Raw genomic sequence first — 18,575 nt, 5'->3', positions numbered from 1 at the left:
GAATATGATTCGTGAGGTGTTTTTTTGTTGTTTTCTTAATCAGCCAAAATTAAATCAAGGCAGGTTTTCTTTTTTAACTGCACTTGATATAAAATATATATATATATATATATATATATATATTATATTTTGTGTGTGTGTATGTTGGGGGTGGGATTGAATTGCATAAATATGAAATTATATTCAATTACAAAACGCTTTTCAAAATCATATTGTATCAAATTCCAATTGGATGTGGACGGCTGAACTGTGTATGATTTTACATAATTACATAAATTGCTACGTATGAAATATAAAAATGGAGGCAAAAATCTACTCACTGCAGCAATATACGGCATATATATTTTGTTTTTAATTCAAATATTTTCGGAAAGATAAAAGTTTCATCGGTGTGTACAAGAAAAAAAAAAGTAGTGTTTTATTAGAGAGTACGGCGGTCCTCGATTTACGACGGACCCGGAAACGTGTATTTGGAGGATGATGGGGGAGTGGGCGGAGGGGGGGGGTGTAATCCCGGTCGGCCCGTATTTGGATTTCCGACTGCGGACCACCGAAGGTGTCATTCCTTCGCGCCTTTATCAGCACGGCTCCGATTGATGGCCAATCAGGGGATAACCGGACGTGACGTCAAAGGAACCGGCTTAGTTGGCTTTACAACTGAAAAAACCAAGACCAATCCCCCCCCCCCCGGAAAAAAAATATGCGGGGGAGTGCATTGCGTTTTCAATTCAAGTATTAGGAGACTTGAGTGGGAGGAGTGGGGATGGGGATGGGGATGGGGGGGGGGCACCTAACCACACCTCAACCCCACCTTTGCACCTTGCCCGTGGTTCCTTCTCCACAAGTCGGCTTCCGTAGTCCTTCGGGCTCGGCTCCCAGTTTAAACCGGACTTCCGCGTCATGCCGGCGACACACCTGAGGTCCGATCCGATCGTGTTGGCAGGTGTTGCGTTTAGCCGAGCGGAGGCCATGCCCCCCGCGCCCCTCCGCAAGGAGTAAGGAGAAGGAAGACCAAGGGAGGGGGGGGTTGGGGGGGGGGAGGAAGGAAGACGGGAGGGAGTCGCACATGATGTTCGATCAGGCCGCAATGGGCGATGGGAGCCACCGCCGCTGCGGAGCCAGGCAGCCGCTGCGGGGTCCGGATCGGCCGGACGCCAAGTGCCGCTCGCCGGCCCACAGCTCCTCGGACACCCCGGGGACGTCGTCGTCCTCCAGCGAGGACGGCCACGACAAACTTTTAGGAGTGGACCCCGAGTACTGCCGCAGGATCCTGGTCAGGGGTGAGTGGAGCAGTTCAACATCACTTATTAAAAAAAAAAAAAAATAAAAATAATAATCGAATATGTCTTTAGCACATCGAATAGATTTAAATCGCTACAATGTCGTCATCGCGGCATCAGAACTATTATTATTATTATTATTATACATAATATTGAATTGACATAATTTGACTTAAAAAGTATTCAAGGGACATATTTGATTATTTTCGAGGACAAAAAAATGGGGGGGTTGCCTTAGTTTAAAACAATTCAATCATATTCAACCGAATACAGTATTAAATTTTTTCTGTGTAACAATAAACGTTTCATCAGCGAAAAATATAATAAAAATAAAATAATAATCAACCCACCCTAATTAATAAATAAAGGTGGCCTGGTGGTCTTTGTGTGCAAGCAGCGAGATGTTAATGAATACTATATTTAATTTAACATTCATCTGGCCACGCCCTCATGAACGAGAAACCGCCACAACACCGAAAACAAAAAGTCATTGGAATTGAATTTTATTTATTTTTTTAATTTCCATAGCAGACAAAATAAAAAGAAGAGCTAAAGAAAAAAAAAGTAATCAGTACACGACGGAACATAAAATAATTTCATCATCGCGAGAAAAATAAAAACGACCACACAACAGATTCAAAACAGCTGAAGTGAAATAAAATACAACTTGGGCAGATTTACCGAAAACAATTTGGAATGTTTTTTTAAATACAATTACAAAAAAAAAAATACAATCTGTGAATATATCTCAAATATAATAAACGTAGACCTCGACAGGAAAACGAAACAAAATATATCAATTTGCAACTAAAAAGATATTTATGTATACAGTCCAATCAAAATGAAGAACAAAACAAAGCGAGGGAACTAAAAAAAAACGTAAATTAAAATAAATTCTCGAACGTCGAAATAAAATATAACACAAACTAAAGATAATTTTACACGTGATGCGTTTACGTGCAATTTGCACACCGGAAGAATCTCATTTGTTAATAATAATAACACAAACGCGCTCGTGTTCTTTTCATTTTATTTATTTATTTATTTATTTATGGGGGGGGGGGTATATCATTCGATGAATCCAAATTATTACAGTGTTATTACGCTCCGAAACGACTTATCGCGCTTATCGCTCCACTTTCGTGGGTCCGGTCGGTTCGGTTTTGTCGCCATTGCTCCGAACTTGATGAAGGAGAGCTCCCGTGTTGGGTTTCGTTTGCTGTTCTGTTTTTTTTTTCTTCATCCCCTCGTTTCCGGGGAGGTCATGGAGAGTTCAACTCCTGTCTGCGCACACGCGTTCTATCTATCTATCTATCTATCTATCTATCTATCCTATCTATCTATCTATCTATCTATCTATCTATCTATCTATCTATCTATCTATCTATCTATCTATCTATCTATCTATCTATCTATCTATCTATCTATCTATCTATCTATCTATCTATCTTGGCTATTTGCTTCTATCATATTTAATTCAGGGGCGGCTCTAGTTTTTTTTTTTTTTTTTTTTTTAGTGCATATGTTTCATATTTCATGACTTCAAACCTGTGGACAAAGAGGAGCTCTGTCTGACCAATATCAACAAATGGCCGCATAGATGTATTCCTGTTCTCGGCGAAAATATATGTATGCACTGTACAAAGTGCCCCCAACCCGCCCCCCCCCCATTTTTTTTTTATCATATAGAAACAAAACGTCGCCTTACATAATGTATACACGGAATGACGAAAATATAATGAATAAGTACATTTTCATTTTCGTGTAGCCTGATTAGTTATATGATGGTTGTTTGCAGTTGCAGCAGTAATAACATTGTTATTCATGATTAAAAAGTATCGTGAGTGTTACTATCGCAATCCTATGCATTAAAATGGTATTTATGCGCCTGCTGCTATTACAGCGTTATTACATATAGTAACCCATCCATCCATTTTCTGTACTGTTTTGTCATCACAGGGGTTCTATCCTGATAATAATAAGCAAAACAATAATCCTCATCATTATTACACATGCAAATGTGGTGATAGTGGTAGTAATAAATTTATTAATTTGTTAATTGAAAACTTTTACGAGTGTTAGTACTATCACAATTCTATGCATTAAAATGGTATTTATGCACCTGCTGCTATTACAGTATTATTACATATAATAACCCATCCATCCATGTTCTGTACTGTTTTGTCATCACAGGGGTTCTACACTGATAATAATAATTAAAACAATAATCCTCATCATTATTACACATGCAATTGTGGTGATAGTGGTAGCAATACATTTATTAATTTGCTAATTAGAAAGTATTACGGGTGTTATCACAATCCTATGCATTGAAATGGTATTCATGCGCCTGATGCTACTACAGTATTATTACATATAATAACCCATCTATCCATTTTCTGTACCATTTTATCCTCACAACTTGCAATAATTATAATCAATCCTCACTACTATTACACATACAATTGCAGTGATAGTAGTAATAAATTTATTAATTTGCTAATTAGAAAGTATTACGGCTGTTATCACAATCCTATGCATTAAAATGGTATTCATGCGCCTGATGCTACTACAGTATTATTACATATAATAACCCATCTATCCATTTTTGTGCCATTTTATCCTCACAATATTCAATAATTATAATAATAATCCTCACTATTATTACATATACAATTGAGGTGAAAGTAGTAGTAATACATTTACTAATTTATTGATGAAAAAGTATTATGAGTGTTACTACTATCACCATCCTATGCATTGAAATGGTATTTATGCACCTGCTGCTGTTACAGTATTATTACATATAATAATCAATCTATCCATTTTCTGTGCCATTTTATCCTTACAAGGTTCAATAATAATAATCCTCACTACTATTACACATACAATTGCAGTGATTGTAGTAATAGATTTATTAATTTGTTAATTAAAAAGTATTACAAGTTTTACTACTATCACCATCCTATGCATTGAAATGGTATTTATGCACCTGCTGCTATTACAGTATTATTACATATAATAACCCATCTATTCATTTTCTGTACTGTTTTATCCTCACAAGGTTTGATCATGATAATAATATTAATAAAAAATAATAAATCTCACCATTAATACATATACAATTGCAGTGATAGTAGTAGTAATACATTTATGATTTTATCGATGAAAAAGTATTACGAGTGTTACAACTATCACAATATTATACATTGAAATATTTATGCGTCTGCTGCTATTACAGTATTATTACATATAATAACCCATCCATCCATTTTCTGTACTGTTTGATCCTCACAAGGTTTGATAATGATAATAATATTAATAAAAATAATAATCCTCACGATTATTACACATACAATTGCAGTGATAATAGTAGGAATACATTTATGAATTTATCGATGGAAAAAGCATTATGAGTGCTACTACAATCACAATCCTATACATTGAAATAGTAGGTAGGCAGCTGCTGCTATTACAGTATTATTACATATAACAACCCATCCATCCATTTTCTGTACTGTTTTATCGTCACAAGGTTTGATAATGATATCAATAAAAATAATAATCCTCACTATTATTACACATACAATTGCATTGACAGTAGTAGTAAGAAATTTATTAATTTATTGATGAAAAATTATTACGAGTACTATCACAATCCTATACATTGAAATCACATTTACGAGCCTGCTTCTACTACAGTATTATTACATATAATAACCAATCTATCCATTTTTCTGTACCGCTTTATGCTCACAAGATTCGATAAATGATAATAATAATAAAAATAACAATCCTCACCATTATTACATATACAATCGTGGTGATTGTAGTCATAATATATGTATACTATTATACTTAATAAAAGTAGTAGTAACGGCAGTTTAATTGGGATTATTTAAAAAAGTACTAGTATTATTAATATTATAATACAGATTTTATATCACGACGTCAAGTACTTCCACAACTATTATTGAAAGTACTATTATTTTTATTGCTGCATTATTCATATTTACTATTATTATTATATTTCCTAATAGTTGCAGATAAAATATATATTTTCGTTATTACTACTATTCTTATTATTATTCTAAATATAAACATTATTATTACCAAAACTACAGTGAGGATAAGCGGTATACGAAAAACGGATGGAACGGTGGATTATCGTTATCCTCTTCCTGACTTCTTCTTCTTCTTCTTCTTCTACTACTTCTACTTGTTGTTGTTCTTCGTCCTCTTCTTCTTCTACTTCTTCTTCTTCTCCTCCCACGCGCGCAGACGCCAAAGGCACCATCCGGGAGATCGTCCTGCCCAAGGGGCTCGACCTGGACCGGCCCAAGCGAACCCGGACCTCCTTCACGGCGGAGCAACTGTACCGGCTGGAGGTGGAGTTCCAGCGGTGCCAGTACGTGGTCGGCCGAGAACGGACCGAGCTGGCCCGTCAGCTGAACCTGTCGGAGACCCAGGTGATAGACGACGCCCACCGCACCGAGTCACGGCGCTCCTGATTGGCTTTTGCTCTTATTGCGTCAGACGCCCCCTATGACTTCAAATAATAAAAGTAGCCAATTATTATTATATTATTATTATTATTATTCATGGTAATATCTCAACACGACAAAACAAAAATAGAAAATAAATGCCTATAATCAACAGCCAGATAATAGTCATAACCCCCCTCCACACACACACACACGCACACTTTTTATTGTTTAATACAATCCCCTAAAAAATAAACAACCATGACGCCAGCTTCATAATCATTCATAGTTTATTGATGTGTTATGCTCATTGTATGATTTGTAGCGCGTGTGCAACATATTTTTAAATCAGCAGCATAATATAACATCTGTAAATTACAATTATTTTACTGTCCATCGATAGTCATTTATGGTCACAATATTACTGCAGTGCCATATTTTGGATGACAGTACACGACCGTAATTCAACATTAATAATTCGATGCATGGGGTTTTTTTTGTGTGTGTATTTTGGATCCCAGTACATTGTTGTAGTTTAGCTGTGATTTTTTTTTTTTTGTGTGTGTACACTTTGGACGAAAGCATATTGATACTGCTTAAATGTGTACTTTATGTACATTTACAGATATTAATCCTCCCCCGTTATGTTATCCTATTAAATGAGTTATTTACTATTATTGTTAAATGACATGAACATGCAAGGCCTATTTATTACCAAAAACAATAAAATACTGCTGTAAATCGCTGTTAATTTATATATATTTATTTTTATTATTACTTTATATTTCTATATTTAATGTTCATGCAAGTAAAATCTGCTTATCTACTGTTATTGTTAAATTACTAATATAATTTATTTGGATAACTTTAGCACCCCCCCCCTCCAAAATAGGGCACTTTTAAATTACTGTTAGGCAATTTAGGGCTAAACATGGGAATAATATTTAATTGGCTAAAATTATTAGGGGGTCCCTTGAACGCACACACAAAAGAGACTATAAATATTAATAAATAAGGAATGCAAATAAACAAACCGCCTCTGAAAAGTGATTCTGAATACCGCCCCCTCACACAGCCCCACCCAATCAAGCTCAGATGTTCTAGTTGGCTTTTCCTGACATTTGAACAGGGGTGTGCGGAGTTATTATATCCGATGCGTATGCGTGATTTTCATTTCTTAAAAAAATACTGCATATATATATATATTGTTCTGTAAAATACTATTTATATAAGAAAAAGTAATTGGGCCGTTTAGATTTGGAATGTTCTAGTTGGCTTTTCCTGACATTTGAACAGGGGTGTGCGGAGTTATTATATCCGATGCGTATGCGTGATTTTCATTTCTTAAAAAAATACTGCATATATATATATTGTTCTGTAAAATACTATTTATATAAGAAAAAGTAATTGGGCCGTTTAGATTTAGATCTGTAATGTTCTAGTTGGCTTTTCCTGACATTTGAACAGGGGTGTGCGGAGTTTTTATATACGCTGTGTATGCATCATTTGTCTGTCCCTTCGACTCCTGCGCACAAATAACCGTCAGAACTTCTCCAAAAATTTGAAAATTCATCATTCATCATTGGTATCGCAAAAATACTTGCAATACGTCAAAGTTTTCATTTATGATGTGAGAATTTGAAAATCGGTGCCAGATTTGGACCAGAATCGTGGAAGTTGACACCCGTGATTTAACCCTTCACAGGCCACGTAAAATCACCTGGCGGGCCGGATCTGGCCCCCCCGAGCCTTGGGTTTGACACCTGCGACCTAAACAGTGAATATGTTTTGGCTTGAAAAAAGTTTTAAATCCATTTAATAATAAAAAAAATATTATAATAATAATAATGCAAAATACTCATTGAAGTCAATCTTTTTGGGGGGGGGCAAGAGGAAATTCTTTGGCCCATATCTGTAGCGTCATTGATGAAATTATCGGAAAATGACTTTCTCCGAGCTTTTCCTGACGTTCGAGCTGGAAGCCAGCGCGGATGACGGATTGGGCGGGGTTGTCGGTGACATCACGGGGGGTGGGGGGGCGCGGTTGCGGCGGCGTTCCGTTCCGGCCCGAATGCGACATGACGCGAGTCTCGTGTCTCGACGCAATCTGTGCCGTTTATTGTCCTCCGTCGCGGATCACGTCTGGCGGGGTTGTGGGGCGGGGGGTACTGTCGTCCCCACGCATAGTGGCGCGATTGTCCCCCACGCCGGCGACAGGAAGCGAGACTGAGGCCTTGTTGTGACCACGTCGGGTGAGAGCCGAGAGCCGGCTCGGGTTGGGGCCTCCATTTTGTTGGCTCCAACCGAGGACCGAGGTCAGTTCGCAGACTCCGAGTGATACAGGACTAAGTGGTGTACTGAATATCATCCAGGCCCCGGGTGGTGTCAGACTAATCTTCTACCCAGGACCACATGGACGCCACGCGGGCCTCGAGGCGGTGGGCACGTCGGGCCCCACGGTTCCGGGGACCCGGGTTCAAAATCCTGCCTCGTCTCTATGTGTGTGTGTGGTGGGGGGGGGGGGTGTCTATGCGATTTCTCCCGGGACTCCGGTTTCCTCCCAAATCCCAAAAAAGGTCTCGAAAAGGTTGCGTAGGTACGCCGTCCTATGGGTTCACCACCTGTGCAAGGCGTCATAGGGGTCGGATGCAGTGTGTCCCGATCCCAGGGAGCAGAAACTCAGTACCCACCCAGGGTCTGTGGTGATCCCGACTTTGTATCGGTCCGTCGTGGGAAAGAATGAGCTAAACCGCGAGGCAAAGGTTTCAATTTACCGATCGATCTACGTTCCTACCCTCACCAACGGTCACGAGCTGTGGCCCGTGACCGACAGGACAAGATCCTGGCCGGGTTTCTGGGCCCTCCCTTAGAAACAGGGTGAGAAGCTCGGAGGACTCCTCTGCATTGAGAGGACCCAGATGACTAATCTCGGTTATGTGATTCGAATTCATCCCCGATGCCTCCCTGGTGAGGTGTTCTGGACCACGTCCCACGGGGAGGAGACCCCGGGGATGACCCCGGAATACCCTTTCCCTCTGCATGTTTCGGGAAGCCCTCGGAAGACCTGGAGGAATCGGCTTTGGAGAGGGAAGTCTAGGCTTCTCTGCCAAAGCTCCTGACCCCGTGACCTGACCCTGGATGAGCTGAGGTAGATGGTAGCACGGTGGAGCAATAAGAACAATAAAAAAACCCCTTAAATATTCACAAAATAATCTGTAAATATGTATTATAATGTCTGTATTTTTCTAGTGCTCTATTTATCTCGCATGTTGTCGATCGTGACGGACTGTTTCGCGCAGTTGGTTGTCAGTAGCCTCAAATTAAAGCTAGAAATCTGCAGTTAAAAGCACATTTTTTGTCTGTTTGATTTAATATCATTTTTTTAGAGCCCAAAAATATGAGAATGGTGAATAAAGAGGCCAAAGAAAAACATGCAAAGCATCAAAGTTGTGGAAGCGGAAATAAACTCCAATGGAATGATTGAATCGTCCTCTGTGTCCCAAAACGCGTTCAGTATTTGTACAAAAAGAAGAATCAATACCAATGCGGTGAGGATATATTTTCTGCATATTTTTTGAACAAGTAAATATAGAAAAAAGTAGACAATGATTGGTTTTCTCAAGTCAACTTGGACCGAGCCGAACCAAAAACTGTGACCACAAAACGAACTGCGGATTTTGTGAACCGTTGCGCCCCCCAATGTTTATGTAAACTAGATTTAATTGATATTCTGATTCGGTTCGCAAACCAAAGAAATAATTCCCATTTAAAATGAAAGAAAATGCACTTAATCCGTTCCATCCTAAAATACCATACCCGAGGCATTCACAAGCCAGCCGAGGGACATTGTCTCTCCAACGTGTCCTGGGTCGTCCCTGGGGTCTCTTTCCGGTGGGACATGCCCGGAACACCTAATCAGGGAGGCGTCCGGGAGGGATCCGAATCAGATGCCCCAGCCACCTCATCTGGGTCCTCTCAATGCCGAGGAGTAGCGGCTCGACACTGAGCCCCTCCCGGATGACTGAGCTTCTCACCCTACAGAGGAAACTCATTTCGGCCACTGGTATCCGGGATCTTGTTCTTTCGGTCACGACCCACAGTTCATGCCCATAGGTGAGGGTAGGAACGTAGATCGACTGGTAAATTGAGAGCTTCAAATTTTGTCTTAACTCCCGCTTTACCCCAACAGACCGATACGAAGTCCGCATCACTGCAGACGTTGCACCGATCCGTCTGTCGATCTCCCGCTGCGTTCTTCCCTCACTCGTGAACAAGACCCCAAGATACTTGAACTTCTCCACTTGGGGCAAGATCTCATCCCCGACCTGGAGAGGGCACGCCACCATTTCTGACCGAGGACCATAGTCTCGTATTTGGGAAGTAGCTTCACCACGGATACCCGGACTTCCATTTCCTCAGCCACTTCTTCCAGCTCTTCCGGAGGGATCCTGAGGCGTTCCCAAGCCAGGTGAGGGTCGAAGTCTCTCCAGCGTGTCCTGGGTCGTCCCCGGGGTCTCTTTCCGATGGGACAAGCCCAGAATACCTCACCAGGGAGGCGTCCGGGAGGCATCCGAATCAGATCTCCTCCACATGGGGCAGGATCTCATCCCCGACCTGAGAGGGCACGCCACCCTTTTCTGACTGAGGACTATAGTCTCGTATTTGGGAAGTAGCTTCACCACGGATACCGGGACTTCCATTTCCCCAGTCAGTTCTTCCAGCTCTTCCGGAGGGATCCTGAGGCGTTCCCTAGCCAGCCGAGGGACATAGTCTCTCCAGCATGTCCTGGGTCGTCCCCGGGGTCTCTTTCCAGTGGGACATACCAGGAACACCTCCCCAGAGAGGCGTCCGGGAGGCATCCGAATTCCCCAGCCACCTCATCTGGCTCCTCTCAATGCCGAGGAGACATCCGAATCAGATCTCATCCACTTGGGGCAGGATCTCATCTCCGACCTGGAGAGTGCACGCCACCCTTTTCTGACCAAGGACTATAGTCTCGGATTCGGAGGTGCCGATTCTCATGCCAGCCGCTTCATACTCGGCGGCGCATCGCTCCAGTGAGAGCTGGAGATCACGGCTTGACGAAGCCAACAGAACCACATCATCTGCAAAGAACGGAGATGCGGCGCCGAGGCCACCAAACCGTAGACCCTCTCCACCTCGCCTAGAAATTCTATCCATAAAAGTTGATTTTGTGACAAAGGGCAGCCTTGGCGGAGTCCAACTCTCACCGGAAACAAGTCCGACTTATTACCGGTAACGCGGACCGAACTCTTCAGGCTTTGTTGACAGCTATTTGGTCCTGGCAGGCGCGTACGCCTTGGTCTGGATCTTTGTTTTCTTAATCGGTAGGCAAAGTCCCAGATGCGCCAAGAAGGTCACGTGGTCAAGACCAGGATCACCTGAGCGGGTGTATGTCACGAGAGCGCCCCCTACAGTGTGTTGTACTGTGAAGCGGGGGGGGGGGGGGAGTGGGCCTCATAACCGTCCCAAGTGTATTTGTGCTAAGGAGGGATTAGGGCGGCCATATCTATCAGCCATTCTATAAGACGGGGTTAACCCCCAGCTGAACCTGGCTGCTCTGATGGCGACCGATCACAATGAGATCTTGAAAGGTTGTGAAACTGTCAAGTCCCTCCCCAACCCCCACCCACCCCTGCAATGCCACGAAAGACCAAATAGTTATCCTCGCTTCATTATAATATTACATACAGAAAAAATATACATTTCTATATCACGGTACATCTGTTGTAGAGTTTGTGCGTTGAGGATTTTCATTTTGTATTCATGAGCCACAATTTGCCCAATCGCAGAATTTTCTTTAATGGGATGAAAAGTGGCAGCACTCGATCAGGTGCTCTAAACTTTCTGGGCCCAGGGGAAAATACCCCCCCCCCATAATCCTAAAACCACCTACACATACCTACAATGTACTAATGTAGTTACAATGTAATTACAATGTAATTACACATACCCCGAAATGCCATTGGAATTAAGCAGTGGCCTATTTTCGAATAAAGTCAAAAAAGCCGTACTGTTAAAATAATATCATTTTTAATCTTTACAAGAACAAAGAGCTGTTTTTTGTCAGGGTACAAAGTCCGAGGCTTAATCTTCCCACAATAAAGTAGTACTTTTCCACGGTAAAGTCATTCTATTAAAGTCACAATCTCTAAAAACAAAAATAAATTGTACCACCTGTATAGTTATGAAAAATTAGACCTTAAATTCTACAAAAATAAAAGGACCTTAATTCCAATTGCAATATCCCTTTTGTACTTAAAAAAATATGATTTCATATGATTTCATGATTTCATATCTGAGTATTTAATTGACCAAAAGCGCTGGCTATATATGAAACAATGGTCTCAAACTGGCGGTCCGCGGGCCAAAAATTGCCCGTGAGATTATTATTATGATTATTATTTTTTTGTATTTTTTTTAATTTCTTGCTTATTAAATTTTGTCAGTGCTGGCCTCGGGTTTTCTATGACTGGACAATCTCACAGTTCACCATTTTGTTGCCGTTAGCAGTATGTCCAAGAAAGTGTTTTTCAAATATGTAAAATATTTTTCTGCCTCTGTCACGGATACCGGCTCGCGGGTGTCCAACTCATGGCCCGGGGAGCCGGGATCCGGCCCGCTGCGTGATTCGATGCGGCTCGCAAAAGGCAAACCACGTGTGTCGACTTCCGTGGTTTTTGTTCAAATCTGTGACAAAACTTCAAATTGTCATATCTGTCCATCCATTTGTTTTCTTTGCCGCTTATCCTCACGAGGGTCGCGGGGGAGTGCCGGCTTTCAACGGGCAGGAGGCGGGGTACACCCTGAACTGGTTGCCAGCCAATCGCAGGGCACATGGAGACAAACAACCGTACTCACACCTGTTTAGAGTGTCCAATTAATATTATTACCCTTGAGATATGAAAATTCATCCGTACATATACATCATATCATGTGTACTTGATTAATCATCCATCCATCCATTTTTTGAGCCGGCTATCCTCACAAGGGTTTATGAAATGACTAAACACATACCGACCTCCGCTTGACAAATCCACAGATTCAAGTGAGGGGCAAGAGCAACGTTTAGCTTGATTTTTAAAAAAATGACAGTATTGTATCTGAAAATATTACTGCAACGAATCCTGTTACCTTCGGGCTTTGAGTTCCCGCTTCCCAAGATTCAAGATTCATATAAATGCAATATTCTCAAATATAATACACCATCAGGAGCTACTTTGTCCCACCGCTGATTTTTCTGGCGATTGTCTGCGAGGGCAGTTGGTCCCGGGGTGAAATCCAGGTCACGCCGGATCCAGATCTCCCCTGGTAATCTGTGCTCCAGTGGTGAACCCTGGATCCCATTAAAAAGGATTTACACTCAATAGTGTAGATGTACCAAAGGCAGCTTTGCTTTTTTTTCCCCCCACGCTCATCAATTTCCCTCCCGTCTGGATTGCGTAGTAAGAGCTTTTTCCGGAACCTCGGCTTTCGTGGACTTTTCCCTGGCATTGGTTTTTCGGCTCTCCAAGCTGCCCCGCCATCCTATTATACGTGTCATGGCCGCCGCTGGCGGACTCATGAGCTCATTTGCCGGGGAAGGGGCCTTCCCGGTGACTCCGCCCTCGCCGCATACTGATCGCGTCTCACATAATCGTTTTATCCTGCCCGGGCAAGGTTCGATGTCTGCCCGTCGTTCTGGATCGACTTTTTACGCGTTGGGTGACTCACCACGGTTTCAAGACCGTAGTCCGCAACGTACAATTGCGAGGAATTTAGGGATTTCGTCATCTAGCGTCCACAATATCATCAAAAGGTTCAGAGTATCTGGACAAAATGGGCAAGTCTGAAAACCAACATTGAATTCCCGGGACCTTTGATACCTGAGGTGGTACCGCATCAAAAACTGATGTCTGTGTGGTACTGTCACATGGCCTCAGCAACACTTCAGAAAACCGGTGCCAATAAAGAGAGTGCGGCGCTACATCCGCCCTCAAGTGGACTCGTTTGTTTCGATTAGTTTTACCTCCGGGGAAGGTAGCTCGTCGTTCCTTCGTGTTAGCCGAAATGCCGGCTCGTTGCATCGCTGGACATCGCTCGAACGCTCGGGAGGACGGATTTACCCTTCGTAGGTTCGCAACAGATCCGGTTCGTCGTGAAAAATGGATTGCAAATGACCGGTCGGTTGTGTATACAGCTACTAAAAAAAATAATAGTTTGGGGCGGACCACGTAATCGGTCTTTCGTAACGTGACAAAAGATCCACGTAGGTATGAGAGGCGTGCTAAACGTGTCGATGTGCGCTCCCGACAATGGCGCACTCTGCCACGTACGACGACAACGCCGTAAAGCACCCCGGCTGGGATCCGCGTTAAGCCACCTCGGCCGAGGTGCCGCGTACGCCGTTTGCTTCGGCGAAGGCTGCGCGTCGGGCTCGCGGACGGCGGCAGCTCTGAAGAACGCTGCCGACAATGCCGCACTCAGCCTCGTGCAACCACAACGCCGTAAAGCGCCCCGGCTCGACGGTGTTGTTCATCGCGGACGGCGCCGGCTACGAACAATGCCGTAAAGCGGCCCGGCTCGGCGCCATGATAAGCCACCTCGGCGCCGAAAATGAGCCACCCCAACGAGGCCAGCAGACGGGGGGGGCTCGTCGCAGCCGGCCGCCGGCCTTGTCGGCCGGGGTGGCTCAACGCGGCGCCGGGCCGCGATGGCTCATCTCCGCCGCGGAAGTGGATCGGACGGGGAGGCGGTTTGGTCGTGATCGCATATCATCTGATTATGGCTCGAAACAATAGTGTAATATTGCCGCGTGTTTTCATTGGCGAATGTCCGAGTGAGGTCACGGACAGGGGATGCAGCCAATATGGCGACCACTTGGATGTTGTCGAATGACACTTCCGCAACCTTGCGCATGGATGACGCGGTCTCCGTTCATATTTATTTTTTCCTATCGACATCGAAGTGAATAATGTGTTTTTCATTACAATATCTATTTTACAATATTTACAGGGATGACACTTGACCTTTAAAACCCTACTATGCACAGCGAAATCCATTTATCAGCAACGTCCAGAAACGCCGCCGGCTTCTCTGGGCCCGAGCTCATCTAAGGTGGACTGCTGCAAAGTGGGAAAGTGTACTGTGGTCCGACAAGCCCACATTTCAAATAATTTTTGGGGGAAATTGTCGATGTCGTATCCTTCGGGCCAAAAAGGAAAAGAACCATCCGGACTGTTTTGGATGCAAAGTTCACATGCCAGCATCTTTGATGGTACAGGGCCGTGTTAGTTCCAACGGCGTGGGTAATTTACACATCTGTGAAGGCACCAATAATGCAGAAAGGTACACACAGGTCTTGGAGAAACACATGCTGCCATCCAAGCGACCGTATTTTTTTTCATGGACACCACTGCTTATGACAGCAAGACAATCCCAAAGCACATTCTGCACGTGGTACAGCCGCCTGACTTTGTTGAGAAAAGACTGCGGGTACTAGACTGGCCTCCCTGGAGTCCAGACCTGTCTCCCGCTGAGCCACTGGCACCCCACTTCTTCAATAAGTTTTCAACACATTTCAAACACTTTCTGCCTTGTTTCCTTGCTTTCATTTCCATTTTAATAAAAAAAAAAAAAAATTAAAACATGTCCCGAAAACAAATGAAGAAATCGGAAATTGTCTTACTATAAATTAAAATGAAAAAAAAATTAAAATAGAATTACTAGAAAAAAAGGATAAAATCACTTGGTGTTTTTTTTTTTTTTAACTGCAAACGGTGACTAATTTTTTATTTTGACTGGTCGTCGCTGCAGGTAAAGGTGTGGTTCCAAAACCGCCGGACTAAACAGAAGAAGGACACCAGCAAGGATTCGGACAAGCGGATGTCCTCTTCCTCCGAGTCTTTAGCCACCTGCAACATCCTCCGTCTCCTGGAGCAGGGACGCCTCCTGTCGGGCCCGGCGCCGCCCGCCCCGACCCCCCTCCTGGCTCCTCAGCAGCACCCCACCAACGGATCTCTGCTGAGCATCCCAGGAGGCGGCTCCTCCGCCTCCCCTGGGATCGGCGGCGGCGGCGGTAGCGGCGCTCCCCCCGGGGCGCCGTTTGGGCTGCCCCTACCCACGTTGGGCAGCACCGCGGCTTCCCCTCGGCTGGCCGTCCCGCCGCCGCCCTCCCTGTGCTTCTCCGTCCCTCTCCTGGGCGCCGCTCACCACGAGCTGACCCCGGCCTACGGCTGCGGGTCTTCGGCCTTTGAGCCGTATATGAGGATGGACCGGAAGGAGGCAGATATTGGCGGGAAGAAAACAGTTTCCTAAAAACGACTCCTGGGACACGAGGTGGATTACGTGACTCAAATAATAGACTCTCCGTGCTGTTTTTATATGTGTGTGAGGTCATTGTCTGAATGAGAACCGGCAACAGCATCAAGTGGTTTTTCGTGCTGTGAAATTTGAGAAAAAACCACGGAGGCTGTGTTCGAAACCATTTCCTAGTCCCCCGTGCCGTTTTGCGACCCACTCCGGTCGAGGGAGCAGTATTTCGAAATCGTCTCGCCTCAACTTCAAACGTCCGTGAGCCAAGCAGCTTATGCTCACGAGGGTCACGGAAGCGGCGGAGTCCATCCCGACAGACTCTGGGCGAGAGGTTCCGGTTACACCCCTAGAACTGGACGACCGTTCGCACTCACAATCACGCCAACAGAGTCTTGAATCCACCTGGCGACCAAATTTTTGGGCAGGGATTTGCGAGGAAACCAGGAAAAGCTACCTCGACATGGGGGAGAACATCCAGTGAAGAAAATAAGTATTTGAACACCCTGCTATACAGCAAGTTCTCCCACTTAGAAATCAGGGAGGGGTCTGAAATTTGAAATTTCTGGGAGAGATCATCTAAAAAGAAAAATCCAGAAATCACAATATATGATTTTTGAACGATTTATTTGTGTGATACAGCTGCAAATAAGTATTTGAACACCTGACAAAACCAATGTTAATATTTGGTCCAGTAGCCTTTGTTTGCAATTACAGAGGTCAAACATTTCCTGTACTTGTTCACCAGGGTTGCACACACTGCAGGAGGGATTTTGGCCCACCCCTCACCACAGATCTTCTCTAGATCAGACAGGTTTCCGGGCTGTCGCTGAGAAACACGGAGTTTCAGCTCCATTCTAAAGATTTTCTCTTGGGTTTAGGTCTGGAGACTGGCTAGGCCACGCCCAGAACCTTGATATGCTTCTTACAGAGCGACTCCTTGGTTTTCCTGGCTGTGTGCTTCGGGTCATTGTCGTGTTGAAAGACCCAACCACGAGGTTGTTCCCCAAAATCTCCCAATCAATGGCCGTGGTCATCCTCTCCTTAATCCAATGCCGTCGTCCTGTCCCATGTGTGGAAAAAAAAACCCCGAAGCATGATGCTACCACCCTCATGCTTCACAGTAGGGATGGTGTTCTTCGTCATTCGTCTTCCTCTAAGCACGGTTCGTGGAATTATGACCAAAAAGTTCCATTTTGGTCTCATCTGACCACAAAACCTTCTCCCGTGACTCCTCTGTATCATCCAAATGGTCACTGGCACATTTAGGACGGGCCTTGACCAAGTCTTTTCGTGTAGTCCTGGGCTGATTCCTCACCTTTCTAAGGACCGTTGAGACCCCACAAGGTGATATCTCGCATGGGGGTCCACTCCGTCATGTTCAGGTTCTTCCATTTTCTAACGATTGATCCAACAGTGGACCTTTTTCCACCAAGCTGCTCGGCAATTTCTCCGTAGTCCTTTCCAGACGTGTTGAGTTGTACAATTTTGTCTCTGGTGTCTTTGGACAGCTTTTTAGTGTTGTCTATGTTACAAGTTTGAGTCTTACTGATTCTATGGGGTGGACAGGTGTCTTTATGCAGCTAACGACCTCACACAGGTGCATCTGATTCAGGATAATACAGGTGGACTTTTAAAGGTGGACTAACAGGTCTTTGAGGTTCAGAATTCTAGCCGATAGACAGGTGTTCAAATACGATTTAGTCTCTGGTGTCTTTGGATAGCTTTTTGGTCTTGTCTATGTTACAAGTTTGAGTCTTACTGATTCTATGGGGTGGACAGGTGTCTTTATGCAGCTAACGACCTCACACAGGTGCATCTGATTCAGGATAATACAGGTGGACTTTTAAAGGCGGACTAACAGGTCTTTGAGGGTCAGAATTCTAACCGATAGACAGGTGTTCAAATACTTATTTGCAGCTGGATCACGCAAACAAATCGTTAAAAAATCTACACTCGACACAGGCAAGGCCGAATTTGGACCCAGGTCCTCGGAACGTGAGGCAGATTTGCTCACCAGTCAGACCGCCGTGCGGTCCCCGTGCAGTTCACGGGCGGAAATGTGCGTATGATTCCGAACACAGCCTGCGTTTGGAAAAAAAAAAAAAAAAAAAAGTGTAGCATTTAAACATGTTATTTAAATATGTTTGTGGTTGATTTGCTTGTTTTTGTGAGTGAAATAATAATGTGGTAGCGCTAGTTCTTTTTAAAGATACCAGAAGTTGCTTTGGCTGGCAGAGTTTTGAATTCTGACCCCAATTTACTGGTCTTGGGTTACTTGGTACATGGTGTCTCCGAACCGCGGTCTTTGTTTGTACAGTTAAACCTTTAAAAAAAAATGATGCCGTCAAATGTTTAGGATAAAAATCTTTCACCGCCCTCGGACTTACACACAAAACCCCTGAAATAGTTTTGGAATCAGAACACAACGCGAACGTGTTCTTCAGCCGTTGTTCACGTTTGGTTCCGCAAAAATGCTCATAACATCTCGTTGTAACCG

General features: G+C 43.8%; 1 protein-coding gene across 1 annotated transcript; it reads left to right on the top strand.

Moving 5' to 3' along the window:
- Nucleotides 1-789: 789 nt before the first annotated feature.
- Nucleotides 790-16,755, top strand: vax2 (ventral anterior homeobox 2). The gene is made up of 3 exons (XM_061808466.1): nucleotides 790-1,280; nucleotides 5,562-5,749; nucleotides 15,581-16,755. Exons 1-3 carry the CDS (start codon nucleotides 1,067-1,069, stop codon nucleotides 16,079-16,081), a joined length of 903 nt encoding a protein of 300 aa, XP_061664450.1. The 5' UTR covers nucleotides 790-1,066; the 3' UTR covers nucleotides 16,082-16,755.
- Nucleotides 16,756-18,575: the final 1,820 nt, after the last annotated feature.

Source organism: Syngnathoides biaculeatus, chromosome 21 (genome assembly GCF_019802595.1).
Source record: "Syngnathoides biaculeatus isolate LvHL_M chromosome 21, ASM1980259v1, whole genome shotgun sequence".
Lineage (NCBI taxonomy): Eukaryota > Metazoa > Chordata > Actinopteri > Syngnathiformes > Syngnathidae > Syngnathoides > Syngnathoides biaculeatus.
The sequence above is the reverse complement of the archived record's forward strand: the minus strand, read 5'-3'. Positions and strand labels throughout refer to the sequence as shown.

Coding starts and splice junctions, on each gene's coding strand:
- vax2 (XM_061808466.1), top strand. CDS start 1,067: ATGATGTTCGATCAGGCCGCAATGGGCGATGGGAGCCACCGCCGCTGC. Junction 1,281..5,561: donor CCGCAGGATCCTGGTCAGGG/GTGAGTGGAGCA, acceptor CCACGCGCGCAG/ACGCCAAAGGCACCATCCGG. Junction 5,750..15,580: donor TGAACCTGTCGGAGACCCAG/GTGATAGACGAC, acceptor TCGTCGCTGCAG/GTAAAGGTGTGGTTCCAAAA.